The sequence below is a fragment of the Scatophagus argus genome, chromosome 22, assembly GCF_020382885.2.
Source record: "Scatophagus argus isolate fScaArg1 chromosome 22, fScaArg1.pri, whole genome shotgun sequence".
NCBI classification, from domain to species: domain Eukaryota; kingdom Metazoa; phylum Chordata; class Actinopteri; family Scatophagidae; genus Scatophagus; species Scatophagus argus.
Window position 1 is genome coordinate 16,038,104 of NC_058514.1, and position 22,209 is coordinate 16,060,312.

The 22,209-nt window shown below is 41.1% G+C and overlaps 2 protein-coding genes across 6 annotated transcripts in view; both read left to right on the forward strand.

Moving 5' to 3' along the window:
• dennd5b (DENN/MADD domain containing 5B) overlaps positions 1 to 10,600 on the forward strand; it is a 67,327-nt gene extending 56,727 nt beyond the window's left edge. For 2 of the 4 annotated variants that reach the window (XM_046378494.1, XM_046378496.1), the window contains 8 exons: positions 939 to 1,084; positions 2,709 to 2,750; positions 4,036 to 4,154; positions 4,989 to 5,176; positions 5,530 to 5,612; positions 6,771 to 6,897; positions 7,241 to 7,415; positions 7,593 to 10,600. In XM_046378494.1, coding sequence (XP_046234450.1) covers positions 939 to 1,084; positions 2,709 to 2,750; positions 4,036 to 4,154; positions 4,989 to 5,176; positions 5,530 to 5,612; positions 6,771 to 6,897; positions 7,241 to 7,415; positions 7,593 to 7,776 — 1,064 coding nt within the window. In that variant the 3' untranslated portion in view covers positions 7,777 to 10,600. The remainder of the gene's footprint in view (positions 1 to 938; positions 1,085 to 2,708; positions 2,751 to 4,035; positions 4,155 to 4,988; positions 5,177 to 5,529; positions 5,613 to 6,770; positions 6,898 to 7,240; positions 7,416 to 7,592) is intronic. The other 2 variants (XM_046378495.1, XM_046378497.1) reach the window with 1 other exon arrangement.
• A 1,208-nt stretch (positions 10,601 to 11,808) lies between these two features.
• On the forward strand, positions 11,809 to 22,000 carry LOC124053856 (SIN3-HDAC complex-associated factor-like). 2 transcript variants are annotated; one of them, XM_046379406.1, is made up of 6 exons: positions 11,809 to 11,917; positions 14,831 to 14,958; positions 16,072 to 16,171; positions 16,275 to 16,389; positions 17,637 to 17,787; positions 18,705 to 22,000. In XM_046379406.1, the coding sequence occupies exons 1-6, from the start codon at positions 11,816 to 11,818 to the stop codon at positions 18,961 to 18,963; spliced, it is 855 nt and encodes a 284-aa protein (XP_046235362.1). In that variant the 5' UTR covers positions 11,809 to 11,815; the 3' UTR covers positions 18,964 to 22,000. The 2 variants fall into 2 exon arrangements, with proteins under 2 accessions (XP_046235362.1, XP_046235364.1); XM_046379408.1 differs by lacking the exon at positions 11,809 to 11,917 and adding an exon at positions 12,032 to 12,202.
• Positions 22,001 to 22,209: the final 209 nt, after the last annotated feature.

Sequence of the window (22,209 nt, forward strand, 5' to 3'; positions counted from 1 at the left end):
GGTGACTGAAAGTTCTGTCTGACACCACACATTGTGGTGAGATTTTATCACGAGGAAGTCAGTCATTTCAGTAATCATTTATGCAATCAAATGTAGTAAGTTTGAGATAATTTGGACATTTCCTTTGGGCAGTCTGCTGCCTGGAATACGCATCCAATTAAAGAACAATCCCTGTTCACTGAGGTCATAGTTTTTCCCAAAACAGAAAGAGAAAAAAGTTGTTTGTGAATGCGGTCCAAAGCTTTACCTTAAAGGCACATAAGTCAAAAGGTTTGGGAGCCACTTATCTTGACTGAGACATTTTGTGAACAGATGTTGTGCACAGAACTACAGTGAGCCCATTTGGGTCAAAATTGAACTAGTAGCAGATCTGCATTGCAATGTTTTGCAGTTCATGGGAAAATATTATCTGCACTCCGATAAAAGGACAGAACTATGAAAACAACATGTAGCTTGTAAAACATCTTGTACAGAAAGTAACCTGACTGACTCCTGTGGGCCTCTATAAAGCACCACATCCCACCTTCGATCTAAAGCTGTAGATATTTCCAGAAACTCCTCTCCCCGTTTGTTGTTTGGTTAATATCAGCTTAGATGGATGGAGCTGAATGTGGATCAATGACAGGCTGAGCTGTTAGTGTGAATAAACCATGAGGATGTTTGTACAATTTAATCAAAAATTTAAAGCACAATGCATTATTCATCTCGGCGTTTGCGCACTGATTCAGATAAATGACTGTAGACATGCAGCCATGTGCAGTGTGTGTACAGTGTGCACAGATGCTGTACTACCTGATCTGTTATTCTGTTTCCTCTCTGCTGCAGCGTGTTCGCCCTAAATCTTTCGTAATGAAAATCAACCCAGTTAGATAACCTACATTCCCATAAACAGTGTTTATTTACTTGTTCTGCCGCTGACGTGTTTTGCTCTCCTGCAGTGATCCCATACAGAGTCGTCATCATCCCCATCAAGAAGCTGAGCAATGCCATGACCACCTCCAACCCCTGGGTGTGTGTGTCAGGAGAGCTGGGAGACTCGGGCATCATGCAGATACCCAAGAACGTCCTGGAGATGACCTTCGATGTGAGTAGTGTGACCTTTGACCTTTCACAAGCTGAGCACACGGTCGGTCACTGTGATTTGTTGAGTTGAGTGCAGTTTGGGTGTTGTTGGGTTTTTGGGTGTTTTGGCCACTCAGGCATGTTCTTCACTTATATTCCCTCTGTTTCTCTGTCTCTGTTAATCTGTCACGCTCTGCACTTAGATTAAAGGACCAGTGACTAGGATTTATGGGGGCTATTTGTAGAAAAAAGATTTTAATAATTATGTTTTTATTAGTGTATTAGCCTGAATCTAAAATTGTTGTGCTTTCGTTATCTTGGAATGAGCCTTTTTTATCTACAGAGGGTGCAGGTCCTCTTTCATGCAGTCTGCCATGTTGTGACGCCGTGTTTATACTTCAGCCTGGACAAGCTAAACACCAGCTTTAAATAGGGGTTTTAGCATTTTTAGTGGTTAAAATAGCTAGCTAAAAGTAATGGATGCATGGACGGTACATACAGCTTTGTCAAGGAAAAATACCTTTCTCTGGTTTTCGCTTCTAAAGTGTGAGGATGTTCTTGTTGTGTTTGTATGATATTGATGTGAAATTTCTATGAGTTTCATATCTATCTATGAAATTCTTTGAGTTTTGTGCTGTTGGTTAGACAGAATCAGACACCTAAAGATGTCACCTTGGACACTCGGACCTTGTGACAGACTGTTTTTTTACTATTTTCTGATGTGTTACAGATCAAACAATTGGTCAATTAATTGTGAGTTAGTAGATGGTAGATAGATTCAACAACAATGACAACAGTTTCACCTCAGGGCCCGTTTACAAGAATTATATCATATGATCTTCATTACCAGTTAGAGTTTGTTCAGATGTTCAGATTTCCATTTTGTTTCCTTTTTGGGTCATCCTCACTGGCTTAAAAACTTCAAAATTCATTCTTAACATAAAAAAAAACTTTAAATGGATGAATATGACACCACAAAATGGACCTCGGAGTGAAATTGTTTTCTCAACTTTCCAACTTCAAGAATGGACTTTAAAACTGAAGCAAATCGTTGGTTTCAGCCCTATTAAATTGTTAGGGGTAATTATACAGTTATTTGCTTAGAAAAGCACAGAGCTGTGTCATTACCCACACAGCTCTTGAACCTGAAGGCAACGTGTAGTTTTCTCTACCATGAGTGAACTTATGCTGGTTATACTTTAGGACAGTATGGTCTGTTTTATTGGTACAAAGCTGCAGGATTCTCTGTTCTGCTCTAACCCTGAAGAAGTATAACAGAGGAAGACATTTTGTACAAGATCTTGAAGCCCCGTTTGAACAGGATTAACATTATAGAGGGAGGTGGGGAATGAAATTCACTGTGGTTCTTGATAACATTGTACCAAGAAACGATACAAGTAATAGACTGATTTGTTTATAATAGGCTTAAGAGACATAAATCCAGTCTGAATGGGGCTACAGTCTTTTGCTGTCATCCTCACACTGCATGTCTGTCTGCCTGGATGCATGTTCGCACTGGTTATGGTTTTTTTTTTGTTTGTTTGTTAGCATGATAAATGATATCATTGTTTTTGTTCTGAGATGGCCATCCTGCCATTTCTACTGTCCATCCATTTGTTCTTAACAAGTGTCTCCATCTCCATCAGTCTGCTTTCAGGCCTCACACGCACATCTCCGCCTTGTTCAAGGTTAGAGGAAGCTCCTGCTGCCTTTTCCCATCATCCCCCTTGTCTCTTTGAAGTGCTCCTGTTTCAGTTGTCCGTTTGCCTGTTTCCCTGTTGTCCTGCAGTCAGCATCATTTTAGTTTGGCCTGGTTCATAGTTGTTCTGTTATCCTGCTACGTTATGATTTCAGAATAGAACATCACCTGAGCTACAGTCACAACCTTGAATCCAAATACTTCTCTATAGTATAATTCACGTATGTTTTTTAATTGTTAGCACTTATCGGTGCAATTTGTAAGATATGGACAAAATTTATTGTAAAACATTCACAAATGTAAAGTAAAATTATTAACAGATTGTGAAGAAACAACAGTGTTGACATTATGTCAAAGACATCTATGTAGTGTGTTACAGAGACATTTAAGATAAGACAGGCCTTTATTTACTATTAGTTAGCATGCTAACCAGTTAGCCACAGTCGATCCTGTTTTGTAATACCATTTTGTACCTCAAGAGGCAGTAGTCTGCTATGAGCGGCAAGTTCTCTAGGTTTCACAAGCTCACCAAGTGTTTTGTCTAATAAGTAAACGAAACAAAGACTGTTTTCCGTGTTAAATAGAAAAATACAACCATACACCTTCTGAATTCAAGTTTCTCTCTTGTACCAAAAATAATTCAGCTCTACACATTTTTACCTGCTGCTGTCCACCTCTCTCTTGTCCCTGCCTCCACTGTTGGAGGTCCCAGTCTGGTATACAGCTGTGTTCACTGGGGGGCTGTTGATCCCCATTGCCTGTGGTGACTCTGGTCCAGTTCCAGGAACAGTCCAACCAGCTACAAGACCGCTAGCTAACTGAGTTAATAGTAGCTAAGCCAAGCTAAAGCCAAGAGTATATTGAGCAGCCGTTGCCGGTTAATCAGTTGATATGCTGACCTCTATACTTTGAGGTACCTTTGAGTTCTGACCATATCTTATAAGTTACTACTAAGATAATTGATTTAAAGATAAATGCTTAGCTTAGCTTAATGTTATTTCCACAAATGTGGACTCTTCAGCTCAGTGCATGCTGGGATATCACCATTACAAAGTATTTAATTTAACAAAATCTCATTCTCAAATGAAAATCTCAATCTCAATTTAGAAATACAATAAAGGATACAAGTAACAGTACTTGTAATCTTGTATTCCCGATGTACACTGACATGGTAGATTATACAAAGTAGGATTAAATTTTGCAGGATGATATTTATTCAGAAAGCTTCTTTGCCTCAACCAGACATTCTCTCCACTGTGTGTGACTGTGTTTAGTGTCAGAACCTGGGGAAACTAACCACCGTGCAGCTGGGTCATGATAACGCTGGGCTCCTGGCTAAATGGCTGGTGGACTGTGTCATGGTGCGCAATGAGATTACAGGACACACCTACAGGTGAGTGGAGGCTGTGTATTTTTAGCTGAACTAGCGGCAGTGTAAATAGGTCCATCGCTTTAGCTTGGACTGAAAAATCTCAGCAACTATGGCTGTTGCTAAAGTTTATAGATAATATTAGTCCTTGTGCCATTGGTGAACCCATGACTTTTCTGCTAGGGCCACCATCAGGTCGACATTTGTAGTCCAGTGTGGAATATCTCTTTGTAATTTTCTGATTCTTCATCAGCCATCAACAGAGCAATCAACAGGTCAATATTTCAATTTGTTCATACTTTAGAACAAAATACCTGCAAAAAATAATAATAATCCCATCAGCCTCAGCTGTACTTGATATTTCCTCCTAATTAGCACATTTTTGCACATCAGTAAGCTCAGCTAACATAGTAAACATGGTAAACATTATAACTTCCAAACATCAACATCTTGCATTGTCAGTGAGAGAATCTTAACATGTTGATTTGGATATATACAAACTCCATTACCTACTAAAATGATCAGGCAAAGCCGGTAAAACATGCTGAGTGTGAATCAAGTCAAAAAATCAGTTTAGTTCTTTTTAGAAAAATATCCTCTCCAGAATCTTTCAGCTCCCTTTGAAGTTTTATTAATTTTCTCAAATTTACACACTTGAATACGAAGCACAGCATTACAAATGAGCATTCTGCATACTCATTCAACATTTTCTGCAGTATTGCGGTGTGTTAAGTACATACAGAAATGTGGAAGATACAGTGAGGACACGGGGAAAAGAGAAAAACAAACTGATGGAGCTCATCAACCACCACCAAAACAAAAACAGATCCATCACCTTGTTATCTTCATCTCCTCCAGGTTCCCATGCGGCCGGTGGCTTGGTAAGGGCGTGGACGACGGTAGCCTGGAGAGGGTCCTGATTGGTGAGCTGGTGGTGCCCAGCGGAGAGGAGGATTCTGGGAGAGGCTGCCGTACTCCTCCACTGCTGCGTTCGCCATCACAGATCAGACGCATCAGCATCACATCTCTGCCTGGACGAGGATCCAGTCAGTATCTGTTAGGATTCACATGCAGCTGTGCACAGACTGGGACTGGTCAGATCAGTGGAAACACATGATGTAATCTCCTGCTCTGACAGCCCACTCACAGCTGTGCAGACGCTGTTATTTTGTTGGGTCTCTCTAAAAATCAAACCAAAGAGTTTGGTCTAGACCTGCTCTAATTGGAAAGTGTCATGAGACAACTGTTGTCATGATCTGGCTCTATATAAATAAAATGAGTTGAAATTAAATAGGGCATCGAGCAGAGTTTATATACAGAGATGAAAGAATAACACAATAAAATACTGAGGTCATCAGTGCCCCCAACACATCTGATGCAGCTGTTTTGTTGATTCCAGAACCGACTTCGGCTCAGATTCAAGAGGCCATCGGGGAAGCCGTGAACAACATCATCAAGCACTTCCACAAGCCAGAGAAAGAAGTGAGTGACTGATCTCGTTCTGAATTCCTCTGTTTAATAACCTCTGTATTCTGTTGTTGTTCACTTCCTTGTGGCTGTACTTTGTCTGAACCCTTCACATCACATCACCCAGTTCCCTCTGGCTGTGTTTCTGTCCACTAACTAGCAGTCCTACCGCCAACAGCCAAAGAAACAGATGTGGTACAAATGGCTCAGGCCACTTTTCTCCAACACACTTTAAGTGCTTTCTGTCAGAGGAGCGATGGGCAGAGAATAAAGAGTGGAAAGTAATGCATGCAGCACTGAAAGAGGCCAAGAACTAGACTGGCTAACACTGGCTACTCAAAATCCCAAAGGACTGTGTAGAGATTTGATATCAGTTGAAAGAATTATTTATTTATTTATTTGTTTGTTTGTTTATTTCCAAATTTGTCATTCCCACTAAGATTTAGTAAGGACTGAACAAAACTGTCGCTACATAATGACCTCATAAAAAGATGAAGACTTGTTTTGTCAACTGGAAAAAAATATATTTATCTGAAGTAGCCATTATGGATATTTTTATAGTAACAATGTGTCAAACAGTAATATGTGAAAACAATATGATAATGTGCAGCTGAATCAGCTTTACACTCATTTACAGTTAGTTTCAGCTCAGTGTTTAGTTGTCCAGCCTTCAGCTTGACAGTTTTGGTTCTCATGAGGACATTTTTCCATCCCCTACTGTCATGGGAATATTACTGGTTGGTTCATCAAGGTATGCAGGAGGGGGCATTAATCCTCTAATGCAATTATAAAATGATGAGATAATTCAAAATCACACTTCAAAATGTTGGACATAATGTAGAAAACATGACTGAAACATGACATTTGTCCATTTATGATGTTTGTTTTATGAATTCATTTGAGTAAGGTCTCTGTCTCTCCATCACTCCACACTCCTCTGATGTCTGTTGTCTGAGGATGCAGAACTCACATGTCCCATGTACATCATCACTTATTCACTAACTCCTTTTCATTGCACTTTGTTGCATTTTGTTTTTATTTACATTAAAATGGCAGGTAAATGGAAACCCACCTGTCGTTAGAGACCTCATCTCACCACCTCATCATGTTGACTTCTGTTCGTAGTGTGTTTCATGTGTTGTTCATGTGTCATGTCTCCTGGTTGTCTTGCAGAGGGGCAGCCTGACCGTCCTGTTGTGTGGAGAGAACAGCTTGGTTGCAGCTCTGGAACAGTTCTTCCATAATGGCTTCAAGTCTGCTCGGCTCTTCCAGAAGACTGTGTTTGTGTGGGACTTTGTGGGTGAGTGTGGAGTGACATCGCCATCTGCTGCCAATAGGATGAATTGTTTGATTTGCCTCTTTTTTTTGGCTTTATCAAATTTTATTTATTGAAGCTGTTTTTTCAGTGCTTATAGACCTCCGTCTTGCGCAGTTTTGAGCATCACCAAGGAGTATTTTGTCGATGCAAAAATGTATGTGTTTAAATTTAACATTTGTCAAAGGTTGTGTGGAGTAAGTGCAATGCTACAGGCTCACTGCCCCTTAACGTACAGCAAACAGTTTGTGTAGTTGGTAGACCACAGCTGTCAAAATGTGAAAGGAAACAAACTCTTAGTCTGTAACATCCTCCGCTTCCTCTGCAGAGAAGGCTGTTGCTTATATGGAGTCAGCTGACCAGATGGGAGACCTTCAGGAGACTGCAGAGCCCCTGGGGATGACCTGTCAATCACTCTGTCACTACGTCAACGCAATCAACTCCACCTCAAGGAACATCGGCAAGGATGGGAAGTTCCAGCTGCTGGTCTGCCTCGGAGCCAGGTCGGTTTCCGGACTAAATTGGACATGTCTGCTTTTTTTATTCTGTATATATTATAGTCATAGCAAACATAGGTTGGAAAAATATGATATAGCAGGCCTCATTCAACTGAGGGTTGCTACCTGCTGAAGTAGCACTCCTGTCGCAGATGTAGAAACGTCATCTTGTTTGTCTTGCAGAGACCGTCTGTTGCCCCAGTGGCTCCCCCTGCTGGTGGAGTGCCCAGTGATCTTGCGGATGTACGAGGACACGGCCCTGCTCAGAGACCGCACTACTGTCAATGCCCTCATCGGAGTCCTAGAGACGCTCCATGACTTTCCCATCACACTGGAAGCCTCGCTGGTCAAAGGCATCGACCTTTAGCCTCTGGAGGGACCAGTGAGCTGCTTCTCTGCTCCACATTCCCCTCACTTAACCCACTCTTCCTATTTTAACCAATTAGTTTGGGATTGGACACACGGAAGAAAGAAGAGAGGGACAACAAATAAAAACTGAAGAAAGGTTTGGTTACCAAAGCAAAATATTCTCTGCTTCATGTGAGAAGTCAGGAATTTAGATGAACCATGATCTTGTATGCAGTATTATTGTCCCACCTGTGACTCTAAAAGGCCCACTTTGATTAAATTAAGACCAGTGCTTAATCATGTTTTACTTCATTTACTACAAAGCCCAAATACTTTACATTACGTTCCAGTTTTCCAGAACATAGTATCTGTTTTCACAGTGATTTCTTGCCCTCCAGGCAGCCGTTGGATTCACAGTAGTGCACACTGACATGAAGATAAAGATGGTGAAAGACTGTAAAAACATTGGTGTGGATCTTTAAAGTTTTAGTAGCAGCAGCAGCAGAGATTTGCCGGTGTGCTAGCATGTAGCTTAGCCTTCCTTCAGTAGGTGCAACTAGATAAACCTTGTTTCCTCTCCTGCAACTGGTGATTACAGCACCACTGTCCCTACACCCTAGCCAGCATCAGCAGCATGCCTGCAGGACGTGGAAAGAACAGTCTCAGGAAAAGACTGAGCATTTGCTGACACGCTGGAACGAGGATAATGATGGTGATGGAGTTCTGTTCTGTGACTCACTGGCTCTCATGTAGTGCAGTGTTGTGGAGTCACCAGCGCTCCATGCCTCTTTTTCTTTAATTTGCTGGACTTTTGTCGGTCGTTTTCTTTGCTCTGGGCCTGTGGATGAAGACAAAAACTGGTGTCGGTGATGTGGTTCAGAGTCAAGAGCTTAACCTATGGCTGCATGGACATTCCTACCAAACTACAGGCAACGACCTGGCTGTTTTAAATGCTGTTTATGTGTGTGTGGGGTTGAATGTGTGTCAGATTTCAAGGATGTATGTGCTCTGGAGTGTGTGTTTGCCCTCCTTTTATTTTTCTATCTTCATCTTAAGTGATCTACTGGTTTCTGTAATGTACTGTAACATTGCCCGGCTGTCCTTGCGTGATTGCTTTCTATACATTAATGTGGTAAACACTGGAATAGAAATGATAACAGTAGAGAGTGAATGAGCCTCTTGGAGTTAGGCCTGCTTATGGAACATATTAAGTGATTCACATATCTAATTTGAAATTATAATTCACCATTCAAGTCATAAGGTAGAGATACATAAAACAGTGCTGAACCTTTTCTTAAACAATACAAGTAGTTGGGGACTTGTTTTAAAATGTAAAAAACCAAAAATGGCTCCATGTATCCCATCCAGCGTAGATTTGAAGATGTTATTTATACCGTTTTGAAAGTGAAACGCTTCACCGTAGCGGCTAAAAGCGTAAAAGTGTCCATGTGACGTGGGTGCACAAACCTGAACACGTGCATGTGTGCATGCTAGATGAGCTGTGATGCAAGCTTCTGACTAGCAGCTACACTGAAGATTTCAAGCTATATGGAGCCATTTAATGTTTTCTGGTTTTGCTTGTTTGTTTTGTTTTGCTTTTCTTTTACATTTTAAGACAATACTAAGAAACTTTCCAGCAATTTTTCATCAACATGGTGTCGAGTGGATAATGGCTGAATTTTTATTTTTGGGTGAACACTTCCTTTAATGAATTTTCAGCATAAAATGGTGCATGAGGCTACAAGGTACCTGCCCAGGCTGTTAATTCCCATATTACATGAATGCAACACGACCTCAGTGAGACCTAAGAGGAATGAATGAGCTCTTACTGGTCATTTGTTATTAAAGAATTTCATTCAGCCTCCAACTCTTCCAAACACACACAAACTGCATAGTTTTTGTACTTTAGCGGCAGCCAAAATAGATGGATGGAAACTCTGCTAACTATTTTCCTTCATGTGGATTTTCATATCCCGTTACACTTTTTCTGCATGAGAGATTTTGCCACAGATGCCACTTAACCGTTGTCTAAATGAATCCTTTCTGAGAAATGGTTTAAATATTGTCATTAGTGCATGTTGACATTTAGACTGAGATGTATTTATTGTGACCTTCTATAATGAATTCTAGATGAGTTGCAAGGGGAAGAAAAGCTGATGTCTTCGCATCCCAAGTTCTTGGTAGTATTTTTGCTGTTTCAATTATGGCATCTGTGAATGACACAGCCTGTCATGCTTTATTTTGAATGTCTTGATTTTATGTATTTATTAATTTAGTATTAATAAGTGGCAGGCTGACAGCACCACTGGGATTTTAAGGTTGATGAAGCCTGTGGAATAACTGGAAACATTCATGTCTTTAAAACAGTAACCACTATTTCCATTCACTGTGTTTTTAATCATGTTTTAACCCCGTGTGCTCCTGCTGCCGTGCCCCTGATGCCTCACCTACAGGATTATCCACAGCTCCAAAGCACAACAGCAAGATTCTTCTGTCTCATCCTGGATTTTTTTGTGTACAAACTCTTTGCTGATGGCTACAGGGCAGACTTCTGGACGGGAGATACGCTTTGTTGACGATTGAGATACCTCCTTGGACTACTGCACACTTTGCTTACAGGGTGGATTTGTTAAATGAACACATCGTGTGACAATTGGTATTAACCCCTGAGTGGATTTGTTCAGACAGGAAACAGGAAATGCCACGACAGCGGCTGCTCTACATCCTGCTAATGGCAAGAATGCCACCGGACATATGGAGTTTCATGTCTGTTTTGGACTGACTACTCTGTTCTGATATTTATTATGCCCGTTTCATTAAAAACACCCACTGTGTTAAAGGTTTGACGTGTTTGTGTGTATGTCCGTAAACTACACTTCATACATGCACAGTGTCCAGTACCACCTGTGAAGTAATGTTTCACAGGTGGTATTGTATATTTTCAAATGTGATGTCTGACATTTCACAGTTGAAAAAATGTGCCTTTTTCACATTAATTTGAATTGAATTTTTTACCTGTGAAATTGTGTTCTTTATTCAATAAACCTGTGAAATGTACTTTACATGTGATGAAGTCACAACACCAAGCAGTTATGACGCATAAACGATAAGGCACTTCCCTGATATAATATACAGAGAAAAAAACACATTATATATGAATATGAATGTGTACAAGTGTAAGTGTTGGTGAAAAATATTTATGTAAGTCTACAACGCATTATTGAAAATAATTTTTGCAATCAGAACCAAGTTTTAGGTTCAAATTCAAAGTAAAATTCAAAATATTATAAATGCAGTGACATTCCCTAATAATGTAGTACGATGTTAATAAAATATGGCTTCAGTTTATTTAAAAGGGCTCATCTGTGTCTGTTGAGCAGATGAAATTAGGAGTAAAAATGCCCTGATAAGTACTGAATGCCAATGTGTTGCTGCAACTCTGCATGTACCTAACATAACTTACATGTTTAGCATCAGTACTGTCACTCTTAATTCTCGCAAAGGCAGTTAAATCAGATGGATCGTACTTTAACAGCGTAAGTGTGCCATACGGTAGTGTTTATTACAGCATGCTATGTTGTCTTTAACAGACATAAATAGGGGGAAAAATGATTTCATTGTCAGTTGCAAAGCATTGTAAAAGAGTTTTTTCTAATGGTATTGCTCTTATTCCACAAGAAACATCTGTGTGATGAGAAGTAAAGGAGGTTACTATAACATCAAACAAGCAAGGTATTTTTGTCTGCACATTAAAAATATAGTAAACATTAGAAGGTATAAACTCAAATATATAAATAATATTCATTCTTCACTTTTATTTATTTATTGTTTATTTGAAGTTGCTGGTCAAGAACGAACTTTCATGCAAGAAATAAAAAGTGAAATAAAGCTAAACTAAAACCCAAAAAAAAAGAGTCAAATGAAAGAACAGAGCCACCATCTAGCAGCTTCCCTGCCCTACAACCTCCATAGCAACGGTTAAACCTGTCTTTCCCGCGTAAATATCACTCCTGTGTTGGGTATTGCAACGTGCCTACGCAGGCAGACGTCACAGCTGTATGCAAATCACATTGATTGAAGAAAATCAGAAAATGGTGGCGCGGGAGTCGCATAGCGCGCCTGCGTGTACGTTTCTACTACGGCTACCCTGGCTGCATGAGGTAAGCCACACACAGCCAGTGGAAGATCGGAAGTTGTCTATCTAGCCTTCAAAATAAGTGGATTGTCGTTACTCCAAACGGGAATCGAAATGGCGCTCATGACGCTTGCTTTAATTTGAAACGGCCAAGCGGAACTGCTTTGTGTTACTTTCGCTTGTGACGCTTCAATAGGCAACATTACTGATGGTTGCAACGGCATTGTTAACTGGTAAATGAGAGACACTTCTAAAGACGTATTTTTAACGACACAGGTGTGAGTCACTCAGCTTTTCACTTTGAAACGAGGTAAGTGTGTTTTCTGACTTTGTGCACAGAGCAAAAGTGTTTTGGGGTTGTGTTTACCAGCTCGGCGTCTTTCGGCGTGCGGTAAAGTTATCGTAGGATGGTGTTTCTGATTTCACATCGCCTAATAGCTTTAACGTCCCCTTAAGCAGATATGAGTAAGCCTGTTCAGCAAGCTCCAGCGCTGAACCTGAAGTAACATAAAGCTTTGGGTTATCATTAGTATTGACTATATACTTGATATGAAACTGTTCATTTTTGGTGCTTGTTTTCCTGTGGCGTGTTCTTAAAGACTCGTGTACATCCACAATGTCTCTCCGTCTGACAACGCTCTTCGTTTGTTTGTTTTTTTAGCTAGATAACTTAATGTTTTGTAGTTGCCCCGTCAGTTCAGGAAGCATTACTTCAACTCGCATATCTGCTATAAGCTAACTTTATTCCATTTTTCATGTACTATAACGTTACCCCGCGTGTACACGTTACGTTACGTCGACCAGTCCGCTGCCTGCTCATTTTCTTTTGACGGTAACTGCTCATAACGAATTAAAGTTTGATGTTGTTAAATCTTTCGTGCTTAAATGTTGCTAAACACATTTGGACGTTGAATTAAAGCGAGCAGCGAACTGTGTTTTAAGCTGAGCTCGACTTTGTTGTTGCGGTGGTGGGTGTGTTTCCTGCGTCAGTGTCCAGCCCCCTTTTCAACACTATAGACTCGTTAGATTTCAAACACATGATGGCGTTATTAAAACTGGAGCTCCTGTGTTCTAACTCCGCTGCTGTAGACTGTCGATATATTCGACAATGTTTCGAACAAAGCGCAGTTAAAAACTTGCAAGTGTTTGACAGTTGTGGTGCTCTCGTAGTTGTATTTGCTTCCATTATCGGACATGGAGTGAGACGCTTTTGTCTGTTGCGATTTTAGCATTTCCGGACAGTAATAGTAATAAAAGGATATGAGTATTGCTAAGAAGCAGTACCAGGCTGTCCAAAGTTTATATCAAAGCCATCTCGGATATACTTTGTTGTTGTGGCGGCATGACATACCTGGCACAGGATGTATACAATTCGGAATGTTAATGGTTAGGAAAACAATGTAATGCGTTATAAAGGCGTTATGTTTGTTTATCGTCAGGTTTCCCTGACACTCAGTCAGAATTTTTCATGGTAAGATCAAGGAGAAGTGATACGTTCATGTCCGATAACGGACGCACACGAAAGAGAGCGCCATCCTCATTGCAGTCTGCGAAAGAGTGGGCCTGAACAGTCGCGCTGTAGTTTCCTTAACGTCTTTTGCAAGCTGATCTGTTTAGTGTTGTCCGTTCCTAGACACATTGTCTGTCTGCAGGTCACTGACACTATCCGCGTCATTCGGGAGGATGAGCAGCACGGCATTGTGCGCATGCACCGATTCACTTGGCACGATGATAAATCCATAAACGTCGTCAATCGTCTACCGTATAACAAAATTTTGTGAACTTTGTTCACTTTCTGGCCATATTGGGGTTGTTGTGCAGCCCTGAGTCAGTTTGTGCAGAGGGTACAGCATCACATCGCATCAGGCTTCAACCGTCCTCCTGCCATGTGCCACCCAGGACAGGATTACACAACCACCGGCAGCATCACCGCATAGCATCGCACGTGACACTTCAAACATCACGGCCCCAAACGGTGCCATATCACCATATTTCCTAATCCCGTGACATACTGACTGATGACACTTCGAATCTCTCACCGAATGTTGGTCAGTCGTAACATTTCTGTGGTTTGTGCACCTCGGTTTTCCTTTCTTCTTTCGACGGTTTCATCACAATAAAACACAAAGTGAGAGTGGTAGTGGTCGCTGAAACGGTGTCTGAGCGGTTAGAGGGATTTTGTTTCTAGCGGTGCTTGTCGATCATCTCGACTCAGCGTGCAGCAGCCACATGTCGGGCTCCCAGTTGCATCAGCACCACGGTTGCGTAAGAGGCAGCCAGGCCGCGCTGTTCGTCCTCGGCGATGCACAGCCTGATAACCTGGCTTATTCCACACACACACACACACACACACACACACGTCTCCTCTTCTGCCCCCAGGTCCGCAGGAGCCGTGGGAGTCTTAATTGACGTAAATGCGCCTCACTAACCCTGCTGATATTATGCTTAAATTACGTAATTAAGTAAATATGCTGTAGTCCAGTTTTCAATGGGTAATGCTGTCCATGTTCAGATCCCTTATGTCTGCAAGCCCTGATCAGAAACTAATATCTATATCCAAGGCCTTAAATGATTTAAAGTTCTGAAGAAAATAAAATGACACATGAGAAGCAGCTTCAAAATGTGCTGCTTTTCTTTCCCTCATGTGACAAAAGCTTATTATCTGTGGGGTTTGGACTGTCGGTCAAATAAATTGTGACGTTTGAAGACATCACCTTGGCCTCGTGGACATTGGGATGGACATTTTTCACACACAGGCCAAACGATTAATTGAAAAAATAACTGGAGGATTAGTCGATTTTAGTTTGTGTTGCATGCATCTGAGTTAAACTGTAAATGTTTTTAGTTTTCCTAGTTTTATATAACATTTTAATATGTATAATTTGAAGAGCTGCAGCATCCTCATTGTTTGTTTGTTTCTCTGCCTGTGTTGCTGTAGATGTTTGGCTTCCATAAGCCGAAGATGTACCGGAGCATAGATGGCTGCTGCATCTGCAGAGCCAAGTCATCCAGCTCCCGCTTCACTGACAGCAAACGCTACGAGATGGACTTCAAGAGCTGCTTTGGGTGAGTCAACAGCGCTTACCGCAGTTCTAGATGGTTGGTGGGGGGGAATCAGAGATGCTGGTCTTTCTTAAAAATGTCCAGGATTCACAAAGGAGCCACGTGTGCTGTTATTCAATAAGACCAGAGGTTTTCACACAGAGATACTGTGTGTCGTCAAAGTTCAGGTGCATGCAGCTGTTGGAAAAGCAACTGGAAGTTAGTTGCGGTAGTTTACCAGCTGCTTTGACTGATCATGGCTAGCAGTTGCAGCAGCCAGCAGGTATTTAGTTTTAGTTGCTTCTCCTCAGTCATAACTCCGTCAAATCTTAATGAAAAGACATGCTGCGCATATTTTTCAATCAACTTTGACTGTGGTGTGTTCTGGAAAAGTGATCGTTGTCTGCACATCCGAGGGTCACTTCTCTTCGTGTTAAAAGCCCGATAGCAGCATTTTGTATCGGCTGAAGTCAGTGGATGTTTCACCTTCTGATTCCAGCGTAAAGTGCATTGCAGTAGTTGGGTGTGGAGGAGATAAAAGCATGACTGACCTTTTTTAGATCTGCAAATGAAAGGAATGATTTCAGTGCTCAGTGTCTCCGCTGGACAAAGCAGGACTACAACTCTTTAGTAAAGTCAGCATCAAAAGGTAGCTATGAGTCAAAAATTACATGTTTTTTTAACATTATTGGGTATTACAAGGCACCCAGACTAGACAAGAGAGCGTTGATACTGCTAGTTATGTGATCTGAAAGGGTAGTTATTATTGTTTCTGATTAGGAGTCATTCAACAAACAGTAAAATGCCACCTTGGGCTAGTAAATCTAGCAACTTGCCAGATTGAGCAAGTAGTAAAAAAGAAGTTAATGTAGTTTTCCAGAGCTGATAATAGAGGTACTTAAGGAGTGAGCTATCTCTTGATTTCTCAGTTTTTTGTTGGTAGCCGCACATGTGCAGTACCTATCGTGAAATCACAAGAAAATGGCATCAGGTAGAGACATTTATCAAGTGAAGTGCAAGCGAGCGTTTCTCTTAACCTGTGAGTTTAGTCTGCAAGGGAAAAAGAACATTAAAGTTGAACTCTGTTGTCTCTGTTTGAGTGATGCTCAGCTGCTGTTCCTCTTCCTGTCCCTGCAGTTTGGGTGAGGTCCGCTGTGGGGACATCTGTAACGCCTGTGTCCTCCTGGTGAAGAGATGGAAAAAGCTTCCGGCTGGATCCAAGAAGAACTGGAATCACGTGAGGACACATTCAGCATCGTGACACTTTTAAATGTTTCTGATATAACTTTTTGGTCACATTTTTTCTTCCTGTAAGACGAATACTTCTGGTCCGGTTACAGGTAGTCGATGCAAAAGCTGGGTCGAGCATGAAGGCCACACTGAGGACAAAGAAGATGAAGAAGAAGCTGAGGCCGAGTCAAATTAGCCGGGTGCAGAGTGAGCTGAAGAAAAACAGTAAGCTGCCAATGCAGTGCTGGTAGCATGTAGCATTTAATTGTTAATATGTGACAGTAACTTGTATTTAGTCATGTAATCTTATTGAGATCAAGAGGGAGGTGGAGGCAGAAACATAGCCAACACTTGAGGGATATCAAGAATTAGCCAGTCTAGATCTAATCTCATCAACAGCACTTTCACATTTGAGATGAGTGGGGATACACTCAGGTACTTTCAGTAGGGGACATTTATAGTTAAAAAATATCACCACAAGTGGCATTTGAGCAGCAAGGCATGGTTTTAAAGAGGAGAGCTTGACAAACTTGAAGAGTAGGCAACGACTTGTTTGCCAGCCCATCACTTGGCCTACCACAACTTCCTGTTGTAGTTGTCAGCGGCTTTGCCGGATAAGATTTATTCTCCTAAAGTTTAAACAACACGCACACGCATGCTGGTGACAGGAGACATTCCACTGTGCGACCATTTTTGTAGAATACTTGTGTGCCAGTTTGTTTGCAGTGCACTGATTTCACCTGTAGATGGCACTGTTTCACATGAAGCTACTATCATTTATAAGACTTCTAGTGAAGCCTATGAACAGAACCCTTCAGATCTTCTAAAGAAGACTTTATTTGACCATTACTGATGACAATATACAATAAGTGTTTGTTGTGTCTGCTGTTCATGGCTTATCCCCTCCTCTCACGTGGTGCTACATCATACAAGTAAACTGCAGAATGCAGAGTGTCTGCATGTGTTGTGCAGCTTATTGAACGCAGATTCGACCTGCGTTTGATTCTCACCATAAGGCTTGCTGATCACAGATGGCTGTCTCCAATCACAGCTGTACAGCTATAGTTGCATCCACATCACTGTTAGATTTATGTCAGACCTTGTGTTTTTAGTGAACGGACAATCTGATGTAAATATGTTTACATTGTGCCGTCACTCACAGGTTGTACCTGAAATAAACATAATCAGTCAAGGGTCACTTGTAACTATTCTGTCATTATGATATCATATGAAATTCAAGCAGCGTTAGGTCCATGTTAAACTGTGCTCAGGGCCACATCAGATAACACATTGACCCAACAAAAAAGGCAGAAAGTCTGTGCACCAAGAATACTAACAGCTGCACAATTATGATAGCTTTGACAAAAAGTTGTAGTTTATAGTAGAAGGTGCGCTGTAGGCAAGTATAATGCAGTGCACCTCTTGATGTCAGTCAGAAGTGTTGTGATTAATGGTGTCTGTATCCCTTCCAGACTCCGATGCCCACAGCACAACTTCCAGTGCCTCACCAGCTCAGTCGCCCAGCTACAGCAACCAATCAGATGAGGGCTCGGACACAGAGCTTTCACCTGGCCCAGCCTCATCCCAGGCCTTCTCCTTTTTGGACCTCACCTACTGGAAAAGGTAACAGTTTCCTCCACTGTCCCCACCTTGCTCATGTGTTTGGGTTTTCCGAATGTGAAATCATCCATTCAACTGTCCAGTCAATTGTGTTTGTTAACCCATCATCTAGAGAGCTAAGTGTTTTCTCGTAAACACAACGAAAATATCCTCTGGGTTGTCGTATTCTGCACAGTGCATTCAGACCTGCTCCTTCTGTGATAGCTACAGCAATGACAACATGCAGTGAAAAGTGTCAATAGTCTACAGTTTAGCCTTGCAGCTATCTTTTTGGCTTGATGTAAACATGGGGAATTTGAACGCAGCTGGAGCTCAGTGTACCCCACCATCATATTGATAATGCAAATATTAGACCAGAGATGGCACTTTATTTCTTCTAAAATCAGGTGACTAAATGTATCGTCTCCTCATGAATCCCTCACTTTTATTGGTTTGGGCCCGCTGTCTTCTTCACCTTTTTACTGACTTGTATTAGTTGGTGAGGTCAGGAGGAGGAGGCTAGTGATGAATTAGTGTGGACTGCAGGGATGATGCATTAGGAAAGAGGAAGAGGAGAAGACTCATTAACCACTTTATTGCTTCATTTCAAAAATACAGAAATACTCGAGGCTTGCTGACTCTGATTTAATCTGAACCTAATCACACACCGCGCATGTATTATTAACATATTTATTAGTGTTATATGCCCTGCCTTGAAGAGTCTTATCCTGTACAAACAGGGATGTTAATTGATTTTGAAGTCCCAGTAAACAGTGTCAGATGATCCTTTTTCCCCAACCCAAGAAATTACTTAGAAATGAGCTCTTTCTGTGACTGTATTTGCTTGTAAACAAAACTGAGCACTTTCTTTCTTTCCTGAAGTGCTTTTGTATTGTAGGTTATGCAGGCTCATAATGACAGAAGCATGTGTGATGTTTCAGGCAGAAGGTGTGCTGTGGGATTGTGTACAAAGGACGCTACGGAGAAGTCATCATTGACCCCCACCTGTACAAGCCCTGCTGTCAGAGGAAGCCGAAACTGCACCAGCAACAGGAAGAGGGTGGGGAGATGGAGGAGGAGGAGGAGGAGGGAGACAAAGAGCAGGCAGGGGGACATGGGGCAGTGAGCATGTCCCCATGCCCCATACCCAAACCAGAGGAGGAGATGGAGGAGAAAGAGCAGCAAGGTGAAGCACGGTGATAGCAGCTCAGGGTTGGTATAGTCCTCCTCAATGGACAGACTAACAGACACTGTCTTATGGCGTTCAGCCAAATGTACAGTAACACAAATGGTCCAAACAAGCCTCACTGTACTTTTTTTCATTTTTTACAAGCTGCTACAACCCTTCCAGACTTCGTATATATATCTCTGATACCACTTGGACTGGATCCTTGGACTGGTTCTATGCTCAGTATCTTGGTTTGCTATGAGATTCTGTCTTTTTGTAAATACTTTGTTTTGCTCTCTGTCTGAAATGCTGGATCATGAATGCTGCACGGTAACCTGGAGACCTCTGGAATTCACCCTTTACTCTAAGGATGGAGCCATAAATTAGAAAACAGCCTCCTACTCTTTGCCTTTCCCTGTCTTGATTCAACAAACTCGCTCTCAAGTGTTGCTCTGTTAGATATTTCTACTTTTTTCAAGAGTGATTCAGTCTTACGTCTCTTAACAGTTATCACTTTGCAGAGGCAAGTAAAGACCGCAATGCCACCAACTTCTTTAAACCTGCATGGGTTTTGGAAGCCAGTTACAATAATGAATATTCTCACACCCATGTTGACCACAACCTGTATGTGGTATAAGACTGACAGACTGGTTAGACTGGGAAATGGCACAGCAAAAGTCATTCATGTATTTTCCAAAAAAAAAAAAAAAAAGTGCTGGGATCAAAGCAGCTTTGGTGAAATCCCATGTAGTCATTGAACTAACCTGTAGAAATAATGTTAAATTCATTTGTGGCACCTCCACTGTCTCAAAAAGTGTCACGCCAGTCTATCTCAACTATATCTGTGCACTTTGCAGACCGGACGAACAGCCTTACCATTTGTCCACGACGACTCTAATTATGGAGCTGAATTCAAACGTCTTGAGTGCTTTTCTGGCTCAGATGGTTTGGTGACATGATTGTGAGGTCACATGGCTCGCTGGTAGCCTATTTTACTGATTGGTCAATAAGGCGAACAGCGAGTCAGACGTATTTTGAAGGAACATCTTCCACAGCCTGTTGCACATTATATACACCATGAGCAGTGTTCAAACAGCAGTTCAAATTTCACATCTGTTCAAGATACATCCTGTATTTGTACCAGAACTCCTGTCTCGCTGCTGTAAATCGTGCTACGTCTCTTTTGTGGATCAGTTCAGACCCTGGAGGACGACAGTTAAAATTGGACATATTTCATAGACACCGATTGCAAACATTCAAGTGAAATGAACAGCTTTCAGTCCCAAGATGTTGCTGTTATTAATTCTGTTGTGTCCACACTTCAGAGGTGTCGATGGGTCCTCTTTTTAAAGACGGAGAAACTTATTCTGTTGCAGGCTTGCCAGTTATCATGTGACGCACTCCTCACAGTCATAAATGCCAATTTGAAATATCAGCAGTAAAACCAGATTGGAGTAATATATACATTTTTAAAGCTAATACTGGCTGGTACAGAATACTAGTTGGGAGCATGTTTACCAAAAAGCCTCGGAAGTTAAGTTGGCAAATGATGAAAGACGGTTAAGAAAAAATCTTTTTGTGACAAGGGACAGATTCATGGTGTGAATACAGTACTTACAAAGCACAAACAAATATTCAGGGAGTCGATCAGCTCTCTGCAGCAGTCTGCATGCAGCTCTTATATGAACCGTTATAAGCTAAATAAAGCCTCAGGAAGACTGTGGCATCAACACAGAGTGTAACGATACAAGGCACTTAATACTACTGTTGTTGCCACCTTTCAGCAGCTTATCTTGTTATGTCGGAACACAGTTGGGAACTACTTATAATCTAACGATGTTGTAAAATAAGCCGTTTATCCGCAGACCAGAGAAAGCTGTGAGGATTTGCCCTTTGGTTGTTCATAGTTTTAGTTTCCTTTTGTTTGAGTTTGAGGCCTTCAGAGGAATGTTTAATGTTATGTTTGCTGTTTTGCAGAACCCACTTCACTCCGAGCTGTTGAGTATTTTGCATGAGCTTTCCACACCTCATTTTTTTTTGGGGGGGGGGGTAAATTTGCCTTGTTGATGTGATGTTATACAGCTTGAATATATTTTTGTATATAAATTAATAAATGGAAACCAGCATCTGTCTAGTTACACTTTTGATGTCCTCCATTTGAACCATGTTGTGTAACTTTCATTAAACTGCAGAATGGAAATTTCAGGTGATTCATAACCTACAGGTGTGTCCAGTGAGATTTCAGGGATAGCGGACACACCTTTTCTTTGGCTTCTTTAGTTTTTGTTTTAAAATGATTTGTTTCTGTTGTTAGTTTTTGAAGATAGTCAGTGCTTCCAGGTGCGTGCTCTTCTCTGAAATGTAGTATCTCCTACCAAAAGGTGACATTTCAGTTTCAGGTATGCCAGAAAACACGTGCTCACTGCCAGTAACTGCATAGCTTTCATTGGACTGTAAATGCTGCTTTCCAGTTGTTTAGTTGTCGAGGAGTAGTATAGAAGCTGAGTCATTTACTTCACTTAGTTAAGTGGCTTTTGTAACCAACCAGAGCTTTACTATCGGTACTGAACCTTGTTTTTGCATCTTACACTTTTCCTCTTTAAGTGTTGCTTCAGATTTGTCTATATGTCTATTTATTAACTTATCCTTAAAATATTTTATTTTCACTACACTGAACTTAACCGCTCTCTGTGGACATGAATACATTTCAGGATGTCTGTACGATGCTGCCATGTAAACTGAATACAGTGGAAATGATTGTATTAAAACTCTACTTTTGTTCTTTAAACATTGTATTTAACGGTTCCAGCTTCGAGAGATTCTTGTACTCCTGATATTTTGAGTAGAGATGCAACATGGATGTAGATTTTTTTTTTTGTCTTTAGTTTCATAAGCATGTGATGTAGGTGTGCACTTAACCTAGGGAAGATATTTTAGTCGTCTCTGTCTATATATTGTATGGGTATTTTGAAGAGAGAGATGCACTACTGTTCATTCCTAAAAGCAAAGTTTGTATTTTTATACACACTTGTAATTTCTACTTGTTCATTAAATGTCATTTGCCATGTTTGACTGTTGTCTTATGTGACTTTTTCTTCACTGTCATGTAGTAGTTGATCAGGTTGATCTTAAAAGATCCTCTTGAACCTGATTCCCCTTGCACAATATAATAATAAAAATAATAATAACTTTATACCGCACCTTTCAAAAGTCGAGTTTCCAAAGTACTTAACAATCATTAAAAACAAAATCGACAAATTGTACACTGAATAGAATGC